This window comes from Leptopilina boulardi, unplaced genomic scaffold (genome assembly GCF_019393585.1).
Source record: "Leptopilina boulardi isolate dan_hultmark-lab unplaced genomic scaffold, ZJU_Lbou_2.1 LbouV2_95, whole genome shotgun sequence".
Lineage (NCBI taxonomy): Eukaryota > Metazoa > Arthropoda > Insecta > Hymenoptera > Figitidae > Leptopilina > Leptopilina boulardi.
This window is the reverse complement of record NW_026138044.1, coordinates 113,059-131,529: the sequence shown is the minus strand read 5'-3', so window position 1 is coordinate 131,529 and position 18,471 is coordinate 113,059. Positions and strand designations below refer to the sequence as shown.

Genomic DNA, 18,471 nt, shown 5'->3' with positions numbered 1-18,471 from the left:
TTTGTTAAAATAAAAAAAATTGACATGTAAAAATCGATTTTTTTACACTTAACGTTTAAAAAAACCATAATTTTTGTTCTCAAAATTGAAACCATTATTTAAAAAAATATAATCCTCACAGTGATAGAACCTTAATTACTTTTTGGTTGTATAAAATAATTTACATATAAATGAACATTTTTACGAAAAATGATGATGGAAATTTTTAAGTTTTTAAAAACATGTTACATGTCATCAACAGCTACAGAATATCAGTTAGCGTTTTGAATATAATTTTTTTTTCTTTTTTTAATCAATAGAACAAATTTTTTCTATGCAAACAATCCCTGTTTTAATTTTATTTTTTAATAAATTAACAATAATATGTAATAATAATTAATAATGGGAAGTGATAGATATAGAAAAACATTGTTTAAATATTAATTTTATGCGATTTTAGGAAAAAATGAAAGAGACAATATTATTTGGTAATCTCTATATATTTACAATTACGTGTATCCTGTGTACAAGGTCGTTAAAAACATTAAATGTTCATATTCGATAATCTATCCATGTATTGAATTATTTACATGTATATATGAATGTGTACAAGATCGTTAAAAACATTAAATGTTTACACTTTTTTTCGGTACCGCGAACTATTTAATTTTTTTTTTTTTTTTTTTAAGTTTCTTGCCAAATGATCATGGCCCTAAATATCATTTAATAATATCGTCGATATTTACATTTAAAAGTAAAAAAAAAAATAAAAATAAAGAAAAATCAAAATTTGTAATAACGTTCATCATAACTACAAGGTTTTTTGCATTGCGCGTTTACGAATAAATTGTACACAGACTCGCGATCGATTAAACGCTATCGATCGTAGTATTTCTTTTTTTTCCACTGTTCCCTATATACTGTATAGTTTCAAACACATTATATTTTCTTTTTTCTCATTCATTCTCACGCTCATTCTTGCAATTCTACAACTGTCAAAAAGTATCATTTATAATTTTTTTTTTTTTTATTTTAAACTTCAATTCGAGAAACGTATTTTCAACTTTTTTTTTTGCAATAACACAAACATCGAAGATGACAAAAAAAATCAACGGGAGATTTCCCTTTATTTTATTTATTGTTGATCTTAGCTTGCGCAATCTTAATATTTAAATATATTTATATATATAATATATATATATTTATTTATTTATTTACAACTTACATAATATATAAATGTAACTGTCCAGTTTGGATTAACTGATTTTACAGAAAATGTACAATACAATTTTTCAAACGTAACTTCAACAGTGAAAGCTCATCAGATCAAGATCAATGTCAAAAAGAATTTTACAATTCATAAAAACTTTTTATTCCAAAATCAATATCAAAAAAAAAAAAAAAAGGATATGTGATTTTTGGGAGACAATTATTTAAAAAAAAAAAAAACTAAAATCTCTATACAAAAAGAATCTATACATTTAAAATAAATTTTCAATAATTTAAAAATAATGTATAAAGTATAATTTTTACAAAACAATATTTAAAAAAACAAAAATGAAAATAGAAATCAGAAAAATTCTCTTCTCTCGACTCGATCGATAGCTTTTCAAGTTTAAGAATCAAGGTACATCGGTGTTACAAAATACAGTTAGGGGACCCTTTTTTTATTTACTGTTTTCTTACACAATAATTTTTTTTTTTTTATAGAAAAAAAGCAACGGTGTCATTAAATTGCGAGATTAATTCATGAGTATGATAAAACATCATTAAAACATTAAATTCTCAATTAATTAACTTGAGATTGTTGTTGTTGTTGTCTTTTTTTTACAAAACAATTTCACTTTTATAATAATTCAATAAAAATTTACTTTTTTATGCTACTTTTGATCGACATTTGGATTTAATTTATTAACGTTATTATAAATGAAATTGAAATTTATTTATTAATTTAATATATTTTCAGTCATAAGAAAAGATAGCGACTCCTAATAAAAAAATTTTTTTTTTAAACAGTTTTGGTATTCAATAATACCAATCTGATAAATAATATTCAAGTCAATCTTTTCGTTGACAAATTCATTTTTTTTTACATTCAATTTTTTTTTAATTTTTATATTTAGAAAAAATTGAAAATAAGTCTTTCTTTTTTTTTAACACTTAAAAAATAAATGGACAATAGTCGAGAAATTCAAGTTGATAATCCAAGAGTTTCAATAGACAAATTGTTTTCCATAATAATAATAATAATAATTAATAATAATAATAATAATAATAATAATTGATTCTCTAAACCTTTCATGATCGAATTCAACATACGTTATTTACAAGATTCACTACATTGACCTATTTATGTATATTATACTACCTTATCAATCTTAAGGCTAGCGTAGCTTTCTGCACACACTTCAAGTGGTCCATGTGACATTTCAAGACACTAGATGGTCAGTCGCTATCCGAATCTATCTTTTTCGTTGTCTTTCTTCTCTTTCTCGCTTGTTTTGATTTCACAATTTCTTCTTCCTGCAATTTAAAAATAATCAATTAATAAATTTACTAAATATAGGCCCTCATTTATTTAATATTTGTTTTATTTTGATCTCCCTTGAAATTTCTTTTTTGGTATTTGCTTTTAGTTTTTTTCGTTAACACCCTATTCTCAGATTTTTTATTCGAAACTCAAATTTAAAAAAAAAAAGTTGATCTAATTCTTTTATTTTTAAAAGTAAATTAATTGTTTCTCGAATTTCACAAAATACAATTAATATTTAATCGGATTTTTACGCGGTAGAGATTTTAATTATTCTTATTTGTGTTTAACAGAATTTTTATTTAAGGTCATGTGATTTTTGCGATTTCCCATGTAAATATAAAAAAAAAATTAAAATAGTATAAGCAATCGCTGTTATGTGACAGATTATTAATATTTTAAAAAATTAATATATTTGACGAAAATTCAATATTGTGGCAATATGATTGTAATTATTTCATAAAATTTGTAATTTTTGACGAAATATAAATGTACTCTGGCACATAATAGCGATTTCTTATACTATTTTTTAGTTCTCCGCAAAATTTCAGTTTCTATTTTACCAAACTTTCATTTAACAGAATTTCCATTTAAAAAATGTTCATCTAACTGATTTTCTATTTGACCGAATTCTCAATTTACAAAATTTTTATATGACGGAGATTCTATTTATCTGAATTTTTATGTTATACAATTTTTATTCAACCAAATTCCCATTTTACTAAAATTTAATTTAAAATTCAATTTTAAATTTTAACCGAATTTTTATTTCACAAAATTTCCATTTAACTGAGTTTCTATATTAACGTTCTGTAATTCATTATATTAAAAAAAAAGATACAAAACTTCGTAGGAAAAAACTTTATGGATTTTAATTTGTCATCAGGGTTTTTTGTCCATTTTTTCATGTACTTTTTAACCCTATTTTTTTCAAAATTAACACTTATTTTTTTATTTTTAACCTCCTTTTCCCCCTAAAAAAATTTTTTTGTTATTTTTATTTGAAAGCTGAAATTTTTTCCAACAAAGCAGTATAACGGCGATTCCACGTTAGATTTACATAAGACATTTTAAATTCGGTAAATATATTTTTTTTCGATCTTTATAGAAAAAAAAGGTTTACGTATTTTTTTATAAGTGCTCAAATTTTCGAGTTATGAATTTTTAAAAATCTGATTTTTTCGAGTTTTTTTAAAATACACCTAATTTCAATGACATCTAACTCTAAAAGCATTGAATTTAGGAATTATGACCAAGATACAAAAAAGTTTCAGTTTTTCATCGACTTTCAAAATATGTTAACGAAATAAAATTTTTGAATTTGTTTATAAAAAACAGCGATTTTATTTAAATAAAAAAAAACGAAAAAAAATAATTTTTTTTTAAAACAAATTATATAAACAAAAGGAACATCAGGCCCACTCCAAAACTTATTACAAAATTTTCCTTTTATTTTAATGTGTGTAAAAATAAAAAAAAAATTTTAAATCGCCCCTAAATTAAAAAAAATTAATTTGTTTATAAAAAATCGCTGTTTTTTATAAACAAATTCAAAAAAATTTTTTTCGTTAACATATTTTGAAAGTCGATGAAAAACTGAAACTTTTTTGTATCTTGGTCATAATTCCTAAATTCAATGCTTTTAGAGTTAGATGTAATTGAAATTAGGTGTATTTTAAAAAAAACTCGAAAAAATATGATACTGAAGTTACCAACGTTGAATCGACGAAAAGAATTTTTTTTTTCCTCAGATTGAATATTTCCCCGTCTTGGTTAAGGATTTTTAGTGTTTAAGGATGTATTTGGGACCAAAATAAAGAAGTTTAAATTTAAAAAAATTGGTTCTTGGCCTTTAAACTAAACTGAAAACGAAAAATTCGTTCGTTGATTCGTCGAATCAACGTTGGTAACTTCAGCGTCATGAAAAAATCAAATTTTTAAAAAATCCTAACTCGAAAATTTGAGCACTTTTAAAAAAATAAAAAAATACGTAAACCTTTTTTTTCTATAAAGATCAAAAAAAAAAATATTTACCGAATTTAAAATGTCATATGTAAATCTCACGTGTAATCGCCCATAAATATAATAAAAATAGGACAACATTGTGTTGTCGAGAAAATATAAAAAACAGGGCAAAAAAATAGGTTTTATTTACATTTTCTCTTAAACCTAATGTTGTCACATTTTTATATTTACATATTTTTTTTTTTTTTTTTTAAATCTCAGCTTTCAAAGAAAAATAAAATATTTTAAGGGGGAAAAAATGGTTAAAAATGAAAAATAGGGTTATTATAAAATTTTTGTTGAAAAAAACTTTTTAGACATTGAAAAGTACTCGAAAAACTGAGCAAAAAAACCCTCATGATAAATTAAAATCTATAAAATTTTGCAAAAACTATACGAATTAGAAAATAACCGTGTTACCTGAATAATAATCAAAACTTCAATCCCCTCTACTTTTTATACTGTTTTGAAAAATAAGTTTATATTTTGAGATTTTGATACTTTCATAAAGGACAATAATTTACCAAAGTATCAAGTCAATCCAAGAACTTTTTTTTGGGGTGGCTGTTTTTAGAGAATGCCTCATATATATAATAAATTAACTGTTTCTTGTGGAAAAATTGGCCTATAATATTTACTTAATTAATATATTAATAAATTTTTAAATCGTTAAAGTGGATATAACTTAATATTACTCATTTTTCAAAAAAAAATTTGTTTTTAAATATTAAGTGGAATAAAATTTTTAAATTTTTATGACTTTTCCAGGTTTTCCAGCTCCTGTAGCAATCCTGAGTAAGGTAAGTGTAAGAATTTAATTTAAACTGAGATTTTTGTAGTATTTTAAATTATAATTATATTATTTTATCAAATTTGAATAATTCAAGATTTTGTTTTAAAATTCAAAATGATTTAAATATTTTCAATGTGCCACAAGTTCTGAACGTTCAAATGAACAAAAAATTTATTTACTATTTTTTTAAATTCAAATTTTATTATAAAATGTTGCTTTCTGTATTCAAAAATAATAATGTATTAAATGTCTAATGTACCTTAATTTTTTTTTTCATTGCTGTAGTAATTTATAAAAAAAATTTATGTCGTTCATTTGAACGTTCGGAACTTTAGACGCTTTATTTTCAAGGTAAAAAAATATATATATATTCAAGGAGAATTCAACTCAATTCAATTGTTAAAAATTACTTTTTTTCATTTTTCATAGTGAAATATGATTTCAGGTTTTAAAAAAATAAAAAAAAAATTGTTACCCATAAACCAAACCAATTATGTTTGGTTTAAATTTTATCAATTAATCCTTAAAAATTCAACTTCTTCTACAATTTTTATTATTTTTTATCGGTAATTTTTTTGTAGGCTTTTTTCATGGTTCTAAACAATCAAAAACATTTTTTTTTTTAAATTTGATAATTAACAATTATTTTAGATCCCAAATAATGACAGAAAAAAAATTGATACCTCTTAACAACATTAATTTCGATGAGTTGAAATTTCACCGGTCTCTCTTTTTAATACATGAACATGTTAGATACCTAATAATAGCAAATCCAGGTTTAAAACATTTTTTCAAATTCCCTGACTTGTAACAACCTTGCTTTATAAAATCAGTTCCACGGGGTAATTCAAAATAATGTTTTTTTTCCTCTTTTGATGGGGGGATATTTATAATGTATAAAATAAAATGAAACTCACTTCACTGCTTTGCTCGCTACTCTCAGAATTTCTGTCACGTGGTGGTTGTCTCTTGAATGCATTTCTTTCCCTTGTACTGGCACCAGCGCGTCGATAATTTTCCTTGGCTGTACTACTTCCAATTGATGTTGACGTATGTTTTCTCGATGAGCTTGTTGGCGGTGGTGGTGGCGGTGGTTGATTTTCTTCATTAACTTCAGCAAGAGCAAAAAGATCACCATAACTTTTTCTCAATGAATCACTACTTGCAGCTTGCGCTTGTTGTAGTGCACGTTGCATTCCCTCCGATTGATATAATTGTAATTCCGTCGCTGACAAACATTGCTGACGCAATTGATCCAAATGACCAAGAACTTGTTCACCAGACGGTGGACCCGACTGTTGATTTTGCTTTGGTCCTGTTCGCTTTCGTTTATTTGGACTTGTGGCAGGATATCGTGTACTCAATAAATTTGCCAAAAGTTCACCAAGTTTCTCTTCATAATCACGACACCAATATCGAAGTGCCGACGCAACAAACATATCACCGTCCGCACTTTGACGCGTAAACAATTGCTTCAATAATTCCAACGAAGGTCTGAGAAAAATATCAATTTTTTAAAAATTTTGTTCTTTCCATTTTTTTTAATAGTAATAATAATATAATAATAAAAATTGATATTTTTTTAATTGAAAACTTACTTTTCTTGTTTGAGCATCAATAGAATTGAAGTGAGTGCTTCGGCATTTTCCTTAAATTGAAGTTTTGGTAAAATTGGAAGTACATAGTCAATGGGAAAATCGTGTGCAAATATTAATTGCCAAAAACAATATTGCTCGAAAGTATCCCAATTTAAGCTCGCTGTCAATAGAGATGAAAAGGATTCTTTCTTAAGCATTTTTAAATGTCCCTGCATTATTTGACACACTAGATCCTGTAGTTGACATGGATCAACAGTCGATACAACTAAATGTAAAAGATTAACATTTCCCAATGCTACATTTTGAAATTCCGTATAAACATCAGGTACAAGGTAACATAGTAATGGTATATTATCTTCATGACAGAGCTGAAAAATAAAAATCAAATTTTATTATTAACATCAAATCTTCAATAAATAATAAAAACTTACCTTTAAATCAGTTACTAAACAAGAATCCAATTTCTTCTCTCGTTGAGAACAAAAATCCTTGTACACCGACGCTTTCACGTCATTCAATACGTTGCTGCGAAAAAAACCAAAAAAAAAAAACAATGAATAAAATGTAAAAAGGCAAAAATTTTCAAGATTCTCTAAAGATAAATAAAATTCTCCACTCTTTTCTTTATAAATATTTACCTTGGTTCGCCTTCTCGTTTCTCTTCTTCTCTACCCCAGACTTTCAAAAAATACAAGAGAAGATAACCTATCCTAGGTTGAATCAATTGTATCTCGGCTAATACTCTCGCTAACAATTTTCTTCGATTATCAACTTCTTTGCAAAGTTGAAATTGATTTCTAAACATAACAAATAGTGGTGTACTTATACTGTCGGCAAAAGCTTCTTCATTAAGATTATCAGCGGGAAATATGTCAGCTGTTATTTGCGTTGTAAGAATGGAAGAAATACAAGTAGCTAATGCCGGTATTGTTTCAGTGTCAATTTCATCTTCAACAATCATTTGCACTATCCTTTCCATTGTTTGGCATCTCGATTCATTATCACTTTCCACATGTAAACTTTCTATTGCAGTCTTCAATTCATCGGGCTCTAAAATTAAATTTAACTGCGTTGTTATGTCTTCTTTTTTTGAAACACAATTCACGTTCTTTTCATTTTTTAATGGTTTCACTTTTGCCAATGGGATGTCAACGTCATGAGTATCTTCAGACTTTGTCACTATCCTGTAAATAAAAATATAAATACAAAATTAGATATTTTTTCCAGGATTGCCATAAGAATACATTTTTTCAATTTCCTGATATTTCCTTATTCGATTTACATTCCGGAAAAAGTTGAAAAACTTGACTTTTTTTATTTTAACCAATTATAATTAGTTGCTAATTATTTTATTTTAAATAACTAATGTTTGTATATATTAAATTCATTTCATTAATTCGAATTAACACAAATTTTCAAAATTTTGATTAAGTAGGACAAATTTCTTAAAAACATTTTTAAAGTTTCATTTTAAAATTTTTTTTAAGTATGATATAGGGTCAGTTGGGGTAAATGGGGATAAAATCGCTATTTTTCACAAATTACGTAAATTTTTTCCTTTAAAAGGTAACATTTGTGGGTTTATTTTTTTTAACTTGTTATTTACGTTCCCAGAATTAATTTTATGCAGCAGAAAACAATTTAGATAAGCTTTAAACGCATGAAACTGACTGTCTCCATTTACCCCAAGATTTAGAAAATTTCATAAAATTTGGGGTAAATGGGGACAGCATAGTTAATAAGAAAGTTTTGAGAAAAAAGTTTCCTTAAGTATATTACTGTATTAAGGGATGAAAAAACTTGAAAAAAAATTTGTAGTAGATATATAGTAGTTAAACCAATTGAAATTTTTTTTATTTTTTTAATTTTTTTTTATTTCAGTATTTTGTCTCGCATTTGAAAAAAAACAGACTTAAAAATCATACCAAATTTTTTTCTTATTGCTTACGACTCCTATAACAGAAATTCACTTGAATTTTTTATTTTTGTTAATTTGGTTAATAATGACAAGCTGTCCCCATTTACCCCAAAAATTTGAAAACTCCGGGTAAATAGGGACAGCTTGTCATTATTAACCAAATTAACAAAAATCAAAAATTCAAGTGAATTTCTGTTATGGGAGACATAAGGAATAAGAAAAAAATTTGGTATGATTTTTAAGTCTGTTTTCTTTGAAATGCTCGACAAAATATTGATTTTCAAGTTTTTATGCATTGAGCGATAATTTTTTTTATCTTGCTGCCAATTGTCAAGATAAAAGCTTGGCAATACTCAAAACCTCTTGCAGGTGATCTGAGGTTAAAATATTGACGTTGAACTTCATTTTAAAACTGTAAATTAAGCTCCAAAACCTCTTGTCCCCATTTACCCCAATTGACCCTAAACAATTTATTCGGGTTAAAAATTTTGGCATACTTTTTAGTTTTAATGGGCAAAAAAAATTTCGGCCAATAATTAAGTTTTACAGATTTTTAAATTTATTTTTTTTAAATAATTGAATAGCAAAAGATTTTAAATTTTAAAAAAATTGTCTGTAAATTTAAACTGATGTACCTAGTGTTTTTTAAATTTCTACCAATAATTCAATGTTAGAGATTTTACTTGAAATTTTTTTAAATAATTGAATTTTTAATGAAATATTAAAATTATTTAAAAATAATTGAATTTTGGAAAAGTTACTGTTAAAATTTTTAGAAATAATTAAATTTCAAAAGATTTTGATAAATTTTAGACAATAAGACAATAAAATTTTGGACAATTTTACAGAATTGAAAATAATTTATAAAATAATTTTAGAAAACATTTTTTAAAATTAATTTTCAAACATTTACAATTGATATTTTTGAAAATAATTGATCTGGAAGTGATTTTTAATTGAAATTTTTGGTGAATTCTGTTACTGAAGAATTTATTAGAAATTACAGATAAAAATTGAATTTCAAAAGTTCTTAAATGGAGAATGCTTTCAGATAATAGAATTTTCAAAGAATATTATAAAAATCATTAAAAATAATTGACTTTGAAAGAATTACAGATGAAATTTTATTTATAAATAATTGAATTTCAAATGATTTTGAAAAAGTTAACTATTTAAGACAATATTTAAATTTTACAGAATTGAAAATAATTTATCATATAATTTTAAATAACCTTTTTTAAAAAGAATTGAATTTTCAAAGATTTACAATTCATATTTTTGAAAATAATTGAATTTTAAGTGATTTTAAATTGAAATTTTTGGTAATTTTATTTGCTGTTTTTTTTTAGTTTTAATCAATTATTGAATTTCATAAATTCATAAAATTGTATTAAAATTATTAAATATAATTAATTTAGAGAAGAATTCTAGTTACAAATTTGTTAAATAATTGAAATAAAGAAAACCTGAAAAATATTTGTATTTTGTTTAAAAATTTTCTAAAAAATGTACAAAAAAAGTAGAATTTTATTAAAATAAGTCGAAAAAAAATCGTATTTTCGAAAAAAAGTCGTATAATCCAAGGCCTGCCTTGGCATTACAAAATTTTTCCTGAGAAAAATTTTTCTTAATGAATTTAATGAATTATAATAGAAATCTAATAATTGAAAGTTAGAAAAACGTGTTTTCCTACTATAGTTTACTCTTTTTACCGGAATAGCGATCGCAGTACCTTTTTTCTCTTGAAAACAGGTGACAAATAGGTGATAAAAAAAAATTTTTTCATCATTGATTGAAGCATTAATAGTTTTAAATTTGGTATAAATTGCATTTTACATAAAAAAAAACTTAAGCCAATCAAAATTTGGGTAAATTAAAATACAAATAATAATATAAAACTTAAATCAATTTAAATTTTAGATAAATTAAAATTCGGTTAATTTGAAACTAATTTGAATTTGATAATTTGAAATTTAAATTCAGATAATTTTAAACTCAAATCAATACCCTGTTTTAGAAAAGAAATGAAATTTAATATATAAAAAAAAATAGAAAACAATTTTTTTTTTCGTTACACACCTCAAGGGCATTTCTTCTTCTTCATCGCTAAAGGCGGGTTCGGCTTCACCTCCCACATGATTGTTTTCCGTCATTGCGTTCCCCGTATTCTCCAACATCAGTCCTGGACTTAGATCTTTACTAAGTTCCTCCATTTTACCTGAATATATTTGAAGCTTATTACCTGTTTAAGAACATCGTGCAAAAACCAAAGTTAGTAAGCGTTGTGATGGTGCTCAATAATGGAGGTGCTAAAACAATTTCTCCTAATGCACTAAATATTAGTTGTGGGTAAAACAAATGAAAGCAATTGATTAAAAAACCACCAAAATGATTTAAGAAAGAATTGAATAAATAAAATCCAAACAAACGTTGGTCCAAGTTATTTTTTTTAAATAAAAAAAACTATCCAATTCTTTCTTAAAATATATAATAATGATGTACCACCAGTGCAGTATTTAAAAAAAAATGATAGTTAACTAATATGACAAGGCTATTCTAATTCACACTCTACACACAATTTTTTTTTTCGTGTCAATTTAAAAACAATATACCACGTGCAAGTGTAAAAAACATTAATTATTAAGAAAAAAACATCTCACCAATATCAGCGTTTGGTGGTAGGCAAAATTCTTTAAACGTTTCTCTAATTTTAGTCCGTAATTCTCGATCCAATTTTGGACTGTCAAACAATGGATTTAGTGTAGGCAAAACTCTTTTTTCCAAAATTTGTCTCAATGATGAAAATATACCATTACGCACTTTTTCCGTTAGCGCTGGATAAAAGCTTGGTATTATCTGAAAAATTAATAATCATTTTTTATTGCTCTTCCAATTACTTTTTTGTTTTTGCCAAAAAAAAAAAAAAAAAATGAAAAATTCTTTTTTTTTACCCTGCATAAAAAGTCTAAAAGTGTGGCAGTGACAGCAGGATGTGATCTCATTGAATTGTGCATAACCAAAATTGCCGGCTCAATATTCATGATATTATCTTTCTCGGGATCGAAAAATAGCCAATCATAAAAGAGAGCCAATTTTGCATTACTTGCTGCAACGGTTGATGTGCAAGTTGTAAAAAGCCAACCAATAACTGCCCATCGGGGAATGATGTCCGAACACAATAGTTCATTCGTGGGATGAATGACGCCAACGATAAAACGTATGAGGTCACATCTTAATGATTGAGATTCGGGGGTGGCGAGATATTGCCTTTGAAACCAGTCCTGATATCGTTTATGATTGCCGAAACGCACCTGACTCGTTAGGAATACCAACTTTCTCTCCATGTCGGGTGTGAGTCGCGACTGTAAAAATCGACGCGATGTTCTTGTTTGTAAAAGTTGTAATACACCTGTAAAATTTGGACAAAGCGACTTCGGATTAAGCAGTAGATCCTTCCATAATGCTTCGAATTCTGGTATTCTTGCGACATTTTGCAATAAGCGTACTAGATCCCTGAAGGAGAAGAAAATTAAATTATTATTCAGAAATTACAATTTAACAACGAAAAATTATTTTACTTATTGTTAAAATCTCTAATATCAATTTCTAAATTTATTATTTCAGGCTTCGAAGCGTAGTAAGAGATTAAGAAAAGTATGAAAAAGTATAATTTAAAAAAAAAAGTATCAAAATAGTGTCATCCTTAAAAATGAAGTAAAATTTAAAGTATAAATATTTTCTTGTCTAAAAAAATTGAAAGAAAAATTCTGAGAAATAAAATTAACATCATTTTTCTCCTGATTATTTAAAAAAAACTGCCTATTATTAAATTTCAATTAATCGTATGATTATTCCATAAATATGATTTCTCACATAAATTTTTATTTTAGAAAATTTTTTTAAACGAATGTAAACGGAACTTTAAAGTACCGAATTTTTATTTGATAGCATTTTTATTTTTACAAAACCCAACTTTTTACCCAACTGTTTCTTGAAAAGAATTCTAATTTAACCTATTTTTAATTTATTAATATTCTCATTCAGTAGAATTTTGAGTAATTTGAATTTTTAAATCCTTGAACTTGGAATCGGAAGCTTCTATAAAATATTTAGTATTTTAAAACAACAATTTTAATTAAAAGTCCTCCGAAAATTCAATTATTTCTAAAATATGTATCTAAAATTCTTTGCTAAATTAATAATTTCAATCCAATTATTCAAAAATTCAATGAAATAAAACATTTTTTATTTAAAAATTCAGTAAAATTCAATTACTGTTTGAAACTTTGTTAATAATTTTCAGCAATTCTAATTTACAAAAATTTTAATTCAAAATCTCCTGAAATTCAATTATTATTAAAAATGATACAAATTTTTTGTTGAAATAATTATTTCTAATAACTTTAATCAAGATCTTGGCATTTCAATTATTTAAAACATTCAATTAAAAATACTCTAAAATTCAATTATTATCTGAATTTTGGTTAAATTAGAATTAATTAAAAAAAAACAGTTTGGTAAATATAGGTAATTTTGCAAAATAAAAATTCTGCCAAAAAAAACTTTGACAAATTTAAAATTCTATTGAGTAAAAGGTCGTTTAAAAAGAAAGTATGTTAAATGCGATTTTAAAAAATGAAAATTCATGTAAAAAATAATTATATAAAGCAGTAGTTCACGCGGCCCATAATAAATCATCAACTGTTAGAAATCAAAAAATTCGCTAAAATTTAAAATTCTGTCGTTTTTAAAATTATTTTTTGAAAAATTTAGCATTCAGTGACTTTTGGCCAAAATTAGTAGTAAAAAAGTATAAAAAAGTGTGTTACTTCGACGCCTGATATTTATATAACAAATTAAATTAGTTAGGTAATAAATATTTCAACATTAATTATTAATAAAATAATTTAAAAAGCCATATAATTGAATAAAAAGTTATTGAATATTAATTATAATTATTAAAAAATAAATTACTTAATTTCATTAATTTAAAAAAAACAATAATTCATACGACAAAATTTCCAGGTTTAAAATTCAGTAAAATAGATATTTAGTAAAATTTCAATTATTTTTTTCCTAAAAACTTTTTCAAGTATTATTTATAAAAATTAAATCATAAATAAATTTCAATCTTATTTCTTTATAAAAATATCCAATTTTTCTTCAATTAGTCAAACAAATAATAAAATTAATTAATTAAATTAAAATTTAAGGTTTTCTCTTGCTAGATAATTCAGAAAAAAAATTATATTACCTTTCAAGGAACTAAAATACTAATTTATATATTTTAGAAGAAAAAATGTTTTCCTTGTAAATCGTCATTTTTTTCTTCTAAAGTATATAATTTAGAAAAACATTTTAATTCTTCGAAAGGTTATATAATATTTTTTTCTGAATGCAAGGAAATACCCTAAAAAATAGAATAATTAAAATTATCTTCAAATATTACCCTAAATCAAAGATAGTAATTATGTTTTTTAATTATAATGAATGATTAATTAATTATTCTATGTTATGCAATATTAAGAAATGAGTTTAGCTACTCCATTTTAATTTGCAGGCCTTGGATTGACTTTTAGGCGCAAATAAAGTCGTTTTAGTCAATTTACTTTAGAAGAAAAATCGAAAAAGTGGAATTTTTACCTTTAATAAATTCAATCAATTAATAAATTAACTTAGTTATTAATTATTATTTTTATTAAAATTATTTTTAAATCTCACTTATGAAAATTATTGAAATTAAAAATTTCGGCAAAGTTGAGCTCAAATGTTAAAAAAAATTCAGTCACTTTTTAAAGCTGTTGTCTAAAGTCAATGTTTGGAAAATTGTTGAGTTCAATAAGATAGAGAAAGTTTTGTGTTAGAGATGAATTCTCAAGATTTGAAGTTACAAACATTTTTAAAAGAACTCGTCAAAACAAAATAATACTGAAGTTAACGATTATGATCAACAATTTTTAAAAAAGTATTTTTTTGAATGAAAAATTTCTATAAATTTTTATCTCAAAGATATTTTTTGCAATATTTGTTGATCAAAAAATTGTAAAAAATATTTTTTACATACAAAATTCACAGTTTTTAAAAACAATTTGTTTTCTAATCGTTGTGGACTTCAGTCTTGTCAATTTTTGGTTAAATTTAAAAATTTTCTAAAACAAAAAACAGTGGTTTAATTCTTTTTAAAAAAAAAAAAAAAAAAAGTTTTGATATAATAAAATAATACCTTCCAATAACTAGACAGTCAATCAATCTCTCTCGAATGAGATTCACCATAAAGGTGACTTCCTTTTGCCTAAGACTTGATAAATGTGCTGCACTGTGATCTTCTATTAATCGAAGATAAGTATAAACAATTGATGCTATTAAAATGGGAAATTTGTCCAACCATGGTCTATTATCTTGAAAAACATCTAAAAGAGCATCGACGAGAAATAAATTACGTGGCGATGTATCGCCTCCGGCCGCGTGCCTCAATAAACTTAAACACAGCGTATCAACACTCACAACACTATTTCTTATCATTTCTCGTAATAACCAAAGTAATTGATTTCTGGCGACATCATTTAATCGTAAATATCTTTCCAACACTAATTGATTGAGATGGCTTAAAACAATATTTAAGCCATCTTTTGAAATCAAATTTAAGTCCCTGTAACTTTTGGCAGCATTTTGTGGTTCCGATAGAATTACCACGAGTAATCCCAATGAAACCTCCTCATATGTTTTCTCCTTACAAACGGCATTATTTAATGTGTCGTGCGCTTCTTTCTCTGATAGTCCTGCAGTTAAATTTTGCAGTACCAAATAGCATCTTTCGAATTTCTGAAAGTAGAAAGTAAATATTGTAAATATTTATCTTTAAAATAAATCATTTTTTTTTCTTTTGGAGTGTAATTGAAAATACACTTTTGTTAGTTTTCTTTTTTTAAAATGTACTTTACAATCAAGGACATTTAAGTGACTGACGAAAAATGTAAAGTTATTAATATAACACACTTAGCAAATTCGTGTAAATTTACACAGTAATCTTTACAGCTGATATACAAATTTAAACAGGCCTGTGACTAAAAATTATCATCTCAGTTCGCTTTACATTGTCACTTGATTTAAAATAAAAAAAAAATAAAATACTTATAAAATTTACCATTTACTAAATCTGAATTATTTGATCGAATCTGCTTTTTAGTTTTTATTTACGAAGCTGAAGTAGGCAACGTTTATGATAAACGATTTTTAAAGGAATAATTTTTTAAAATCAAAAATTCTATAATTTTTCGCCTAAAAAATATTTCTTGTAGTTTTCATTAATCAAAAAATTGTAAAAAAATTATATTTTTCAGACAAAAAATTATAGAATTTTTCATTTTAAAAAATTGTTTCTTTAAAAATCGTTTATCATAAACGTTGCGTACTTCAGCTTCGTTTTTATTTATTAAAAGTTTTTTTCTTTACCAGGACGCGATATTAAAATAAACTTTAATGAAAAAATAATATTTAAATAAAAAACAAAAAAAAAACAGCCATCTTCTTTATTGAAAAATTTGTTTAAATAATCCAAAATCTTTGAAAATTATTTTTGAATATGGAAATAGGAAGAATTATATAAAAAAAATAATAATTCCAAAATAATTTTACAGTATTTTCCTCTAATTATTTTCCTCTCTTGTCAAAAAACTAAAATCATCTAAATTTCTCTAAAAATTTATATTTCAATGGTAAATGTTTGATTTGATAATAGAATTGAAATAGGTTCGACCGATAACAAATAACTCAGTAAAATTTTGGTTAATTTCTTATTATATCAAAAATTAGTTGGCAAAAACCGACTTATTAGTAAATAAAAATAATAATAATACTAATAAAAAAATAAATGAGTAAAAATAGAACAATTATATTTAAATTTGACTAATTGATCTAATTAATAGAAATTTACCGAAATTTCCGTTATTTTGACATAACCTAAAAATGAATTTAACTGACAGTTATTTTTAACTATAAATAATTAGTAGAAATACTATTTAAGTCGGTGACTAAAATTTTCTCATCATATTAGTTATTTTTAACTAATTTAAATTTAGTAAGTACAAAAATTTTCAAACTATTATCGCAAAAAATGCTTTTCAAGTAATATTTTAATAGTATTATAATAGAAATTTCCCCAAAAATAGAAATCTAATATAAAATGTTTAAAGGATGTATTATAATGATTATTTTACACTATTTATTAAAATAAAAGATATTAATCTTTTAATGACAATTTCATTAATATCTTTAATACATTTTTAAAGAAAAAAAAATCGCCTTTAAACTTTTAAAGAGGTTAGAATTATTATAAAAATGTTTTCAAATTTTATTATTAAAAATTATTTTGCAATTAAATATAAAATTTAATGCAAAAGTATTTTTAAACGCAACAATTTTTGTTTAAACAAAAACATTTTCTCTATTTTAATAACAAAACTAAACATGACAGAAATTGGCTAAACTTTCGAGTCCTTCAATTTACATTTTTTTCATTAATTACAAATAAAAGAGGAATTTAATCTTCTTCAGAAAATTTTTATAAATAAAACTAAACTTTTTTCACAAGTTTTGATTATTACAAATATTATATTAATGAGTCATTTCAGATATGATTCAGTAACTATTAAAAAAACAATATCGTAAATTAATAAATTTAATTAAATTACATTCAATTATTTAATTTTTAATGTTTTATTAAAAAGAAACATCGTTTTTAAACAGTTTTAAAAAAATTAAAAATGCTGCAAGACATAAAAATGATTAATGTTTTTTTTTCTTCAATGTTTGCCTATATTTACAAGCAATAATTCAATAATAATCTTAAAAAAATTATTATCTAACATCTTTTTTTATGTCCATGAATGGAAAAAGCACTTTGAAAACAAAATTTAAATATTTAGTTATATATATATATTTATTTTTGTTTAACTGTCAAAATATTATATAAAAAAAACTTTGTGTTTAAACAAAAATTGCAAAAAGTCTCATAATTATATTAAAAATAATTTTCAAAACATTGTTTATCGTATCATTCTTAACCTCAAAATTGTCTAAAAAGCAATTTTTTTTCTTAATAAAAAACTTTACCCAAAAAAAGCATTGAATAATAATAATTATTATTAAATAAAAAATATTTTCTATACATTCAAAAAAAAAAAAAAAATATTGCCATATCTTTCTGGAATGACCCATACACTTGAAAAAAAATACATCCTTTACCACAAAAGTAAATACACTGAAAATACAATTATTTCAATGTTGAAAAACAAAACAATCACAGAAAATGAAAGAAACCACTTTTTTTTGTTTTTAACATTATAATTAACACTTGGCAAATATTTTTTTTATTTAATCAAAAAAATTCAAAGTTCCCGCACGACAAAAAACACGTGGCGCCCCCGCACTATAAAATGGTGTCGCCAAAACAATGGCGTACATAGTACTCGATACGTTATTTATTTATTATTTATTACCTCTTCAAGATCGTCCTTATTCTCAACGCAGGATGTGTTGAGAAGCCGAGAAACTGGCGTTTTCGTTTGGTCCATCGCAGAAGCTTCTTTCTGCCCGTCCCAAAGTACTAGACGAGGCTTTTTAAAACGTCACTGATGCATTCTGATCGTCT

General features: G+C 24.3%; 1 protein-coding gene across 2 annotated transcripts; it reads right to left on the bottom strand.

Moving 5' to 3' along the window:
* Positions 1 to 460: 460 nt before the first annotated feature.
* On the bottom strand, positions 461 to 18,468 carry LOC127290920 (integrator complex subunit 3). 2 transcript variants are annotated; one of them, XM_051319761.1, is made up of 10 exons: positions 18,320 to 18,468; positions 15,046 to 15,644; positions 11,774 to 12,335; positions 11,483 to 11,678; positions 10,902 to 11,064; positions 7,543 to 8,088; positions 7,336 to 7,429; positions 6,905 to 7,272; positions 6,224 to 6,800; positions 461 to 2,502 (listed from the first exon to the last, which is right to left on the bottom strand). In XM_051319761.1, the coding sequence occupies exons 1-10, from the start codon at positions 18,392 to 18,394 to the stop codon at positions 2,425 to 2,427; spliced, it is 3,258 nt and encodes a 1,085-aa protein (XP_051175718.1). In that variant the 5' UTR covers positions 18,395 to 18,468; the 3' UTR covers positions 461 to 2,424. The 2 variants fall into 2 exon arrangements, with proteins under 2 accessions (XP_051175718.1, XP_051175719.1); XM_051319762.1 differs by having other exon boundaries at positions 10,902 to 11,040.
* Positions 18,469 to 18,471: the final 3 nt, after the last annotated feature.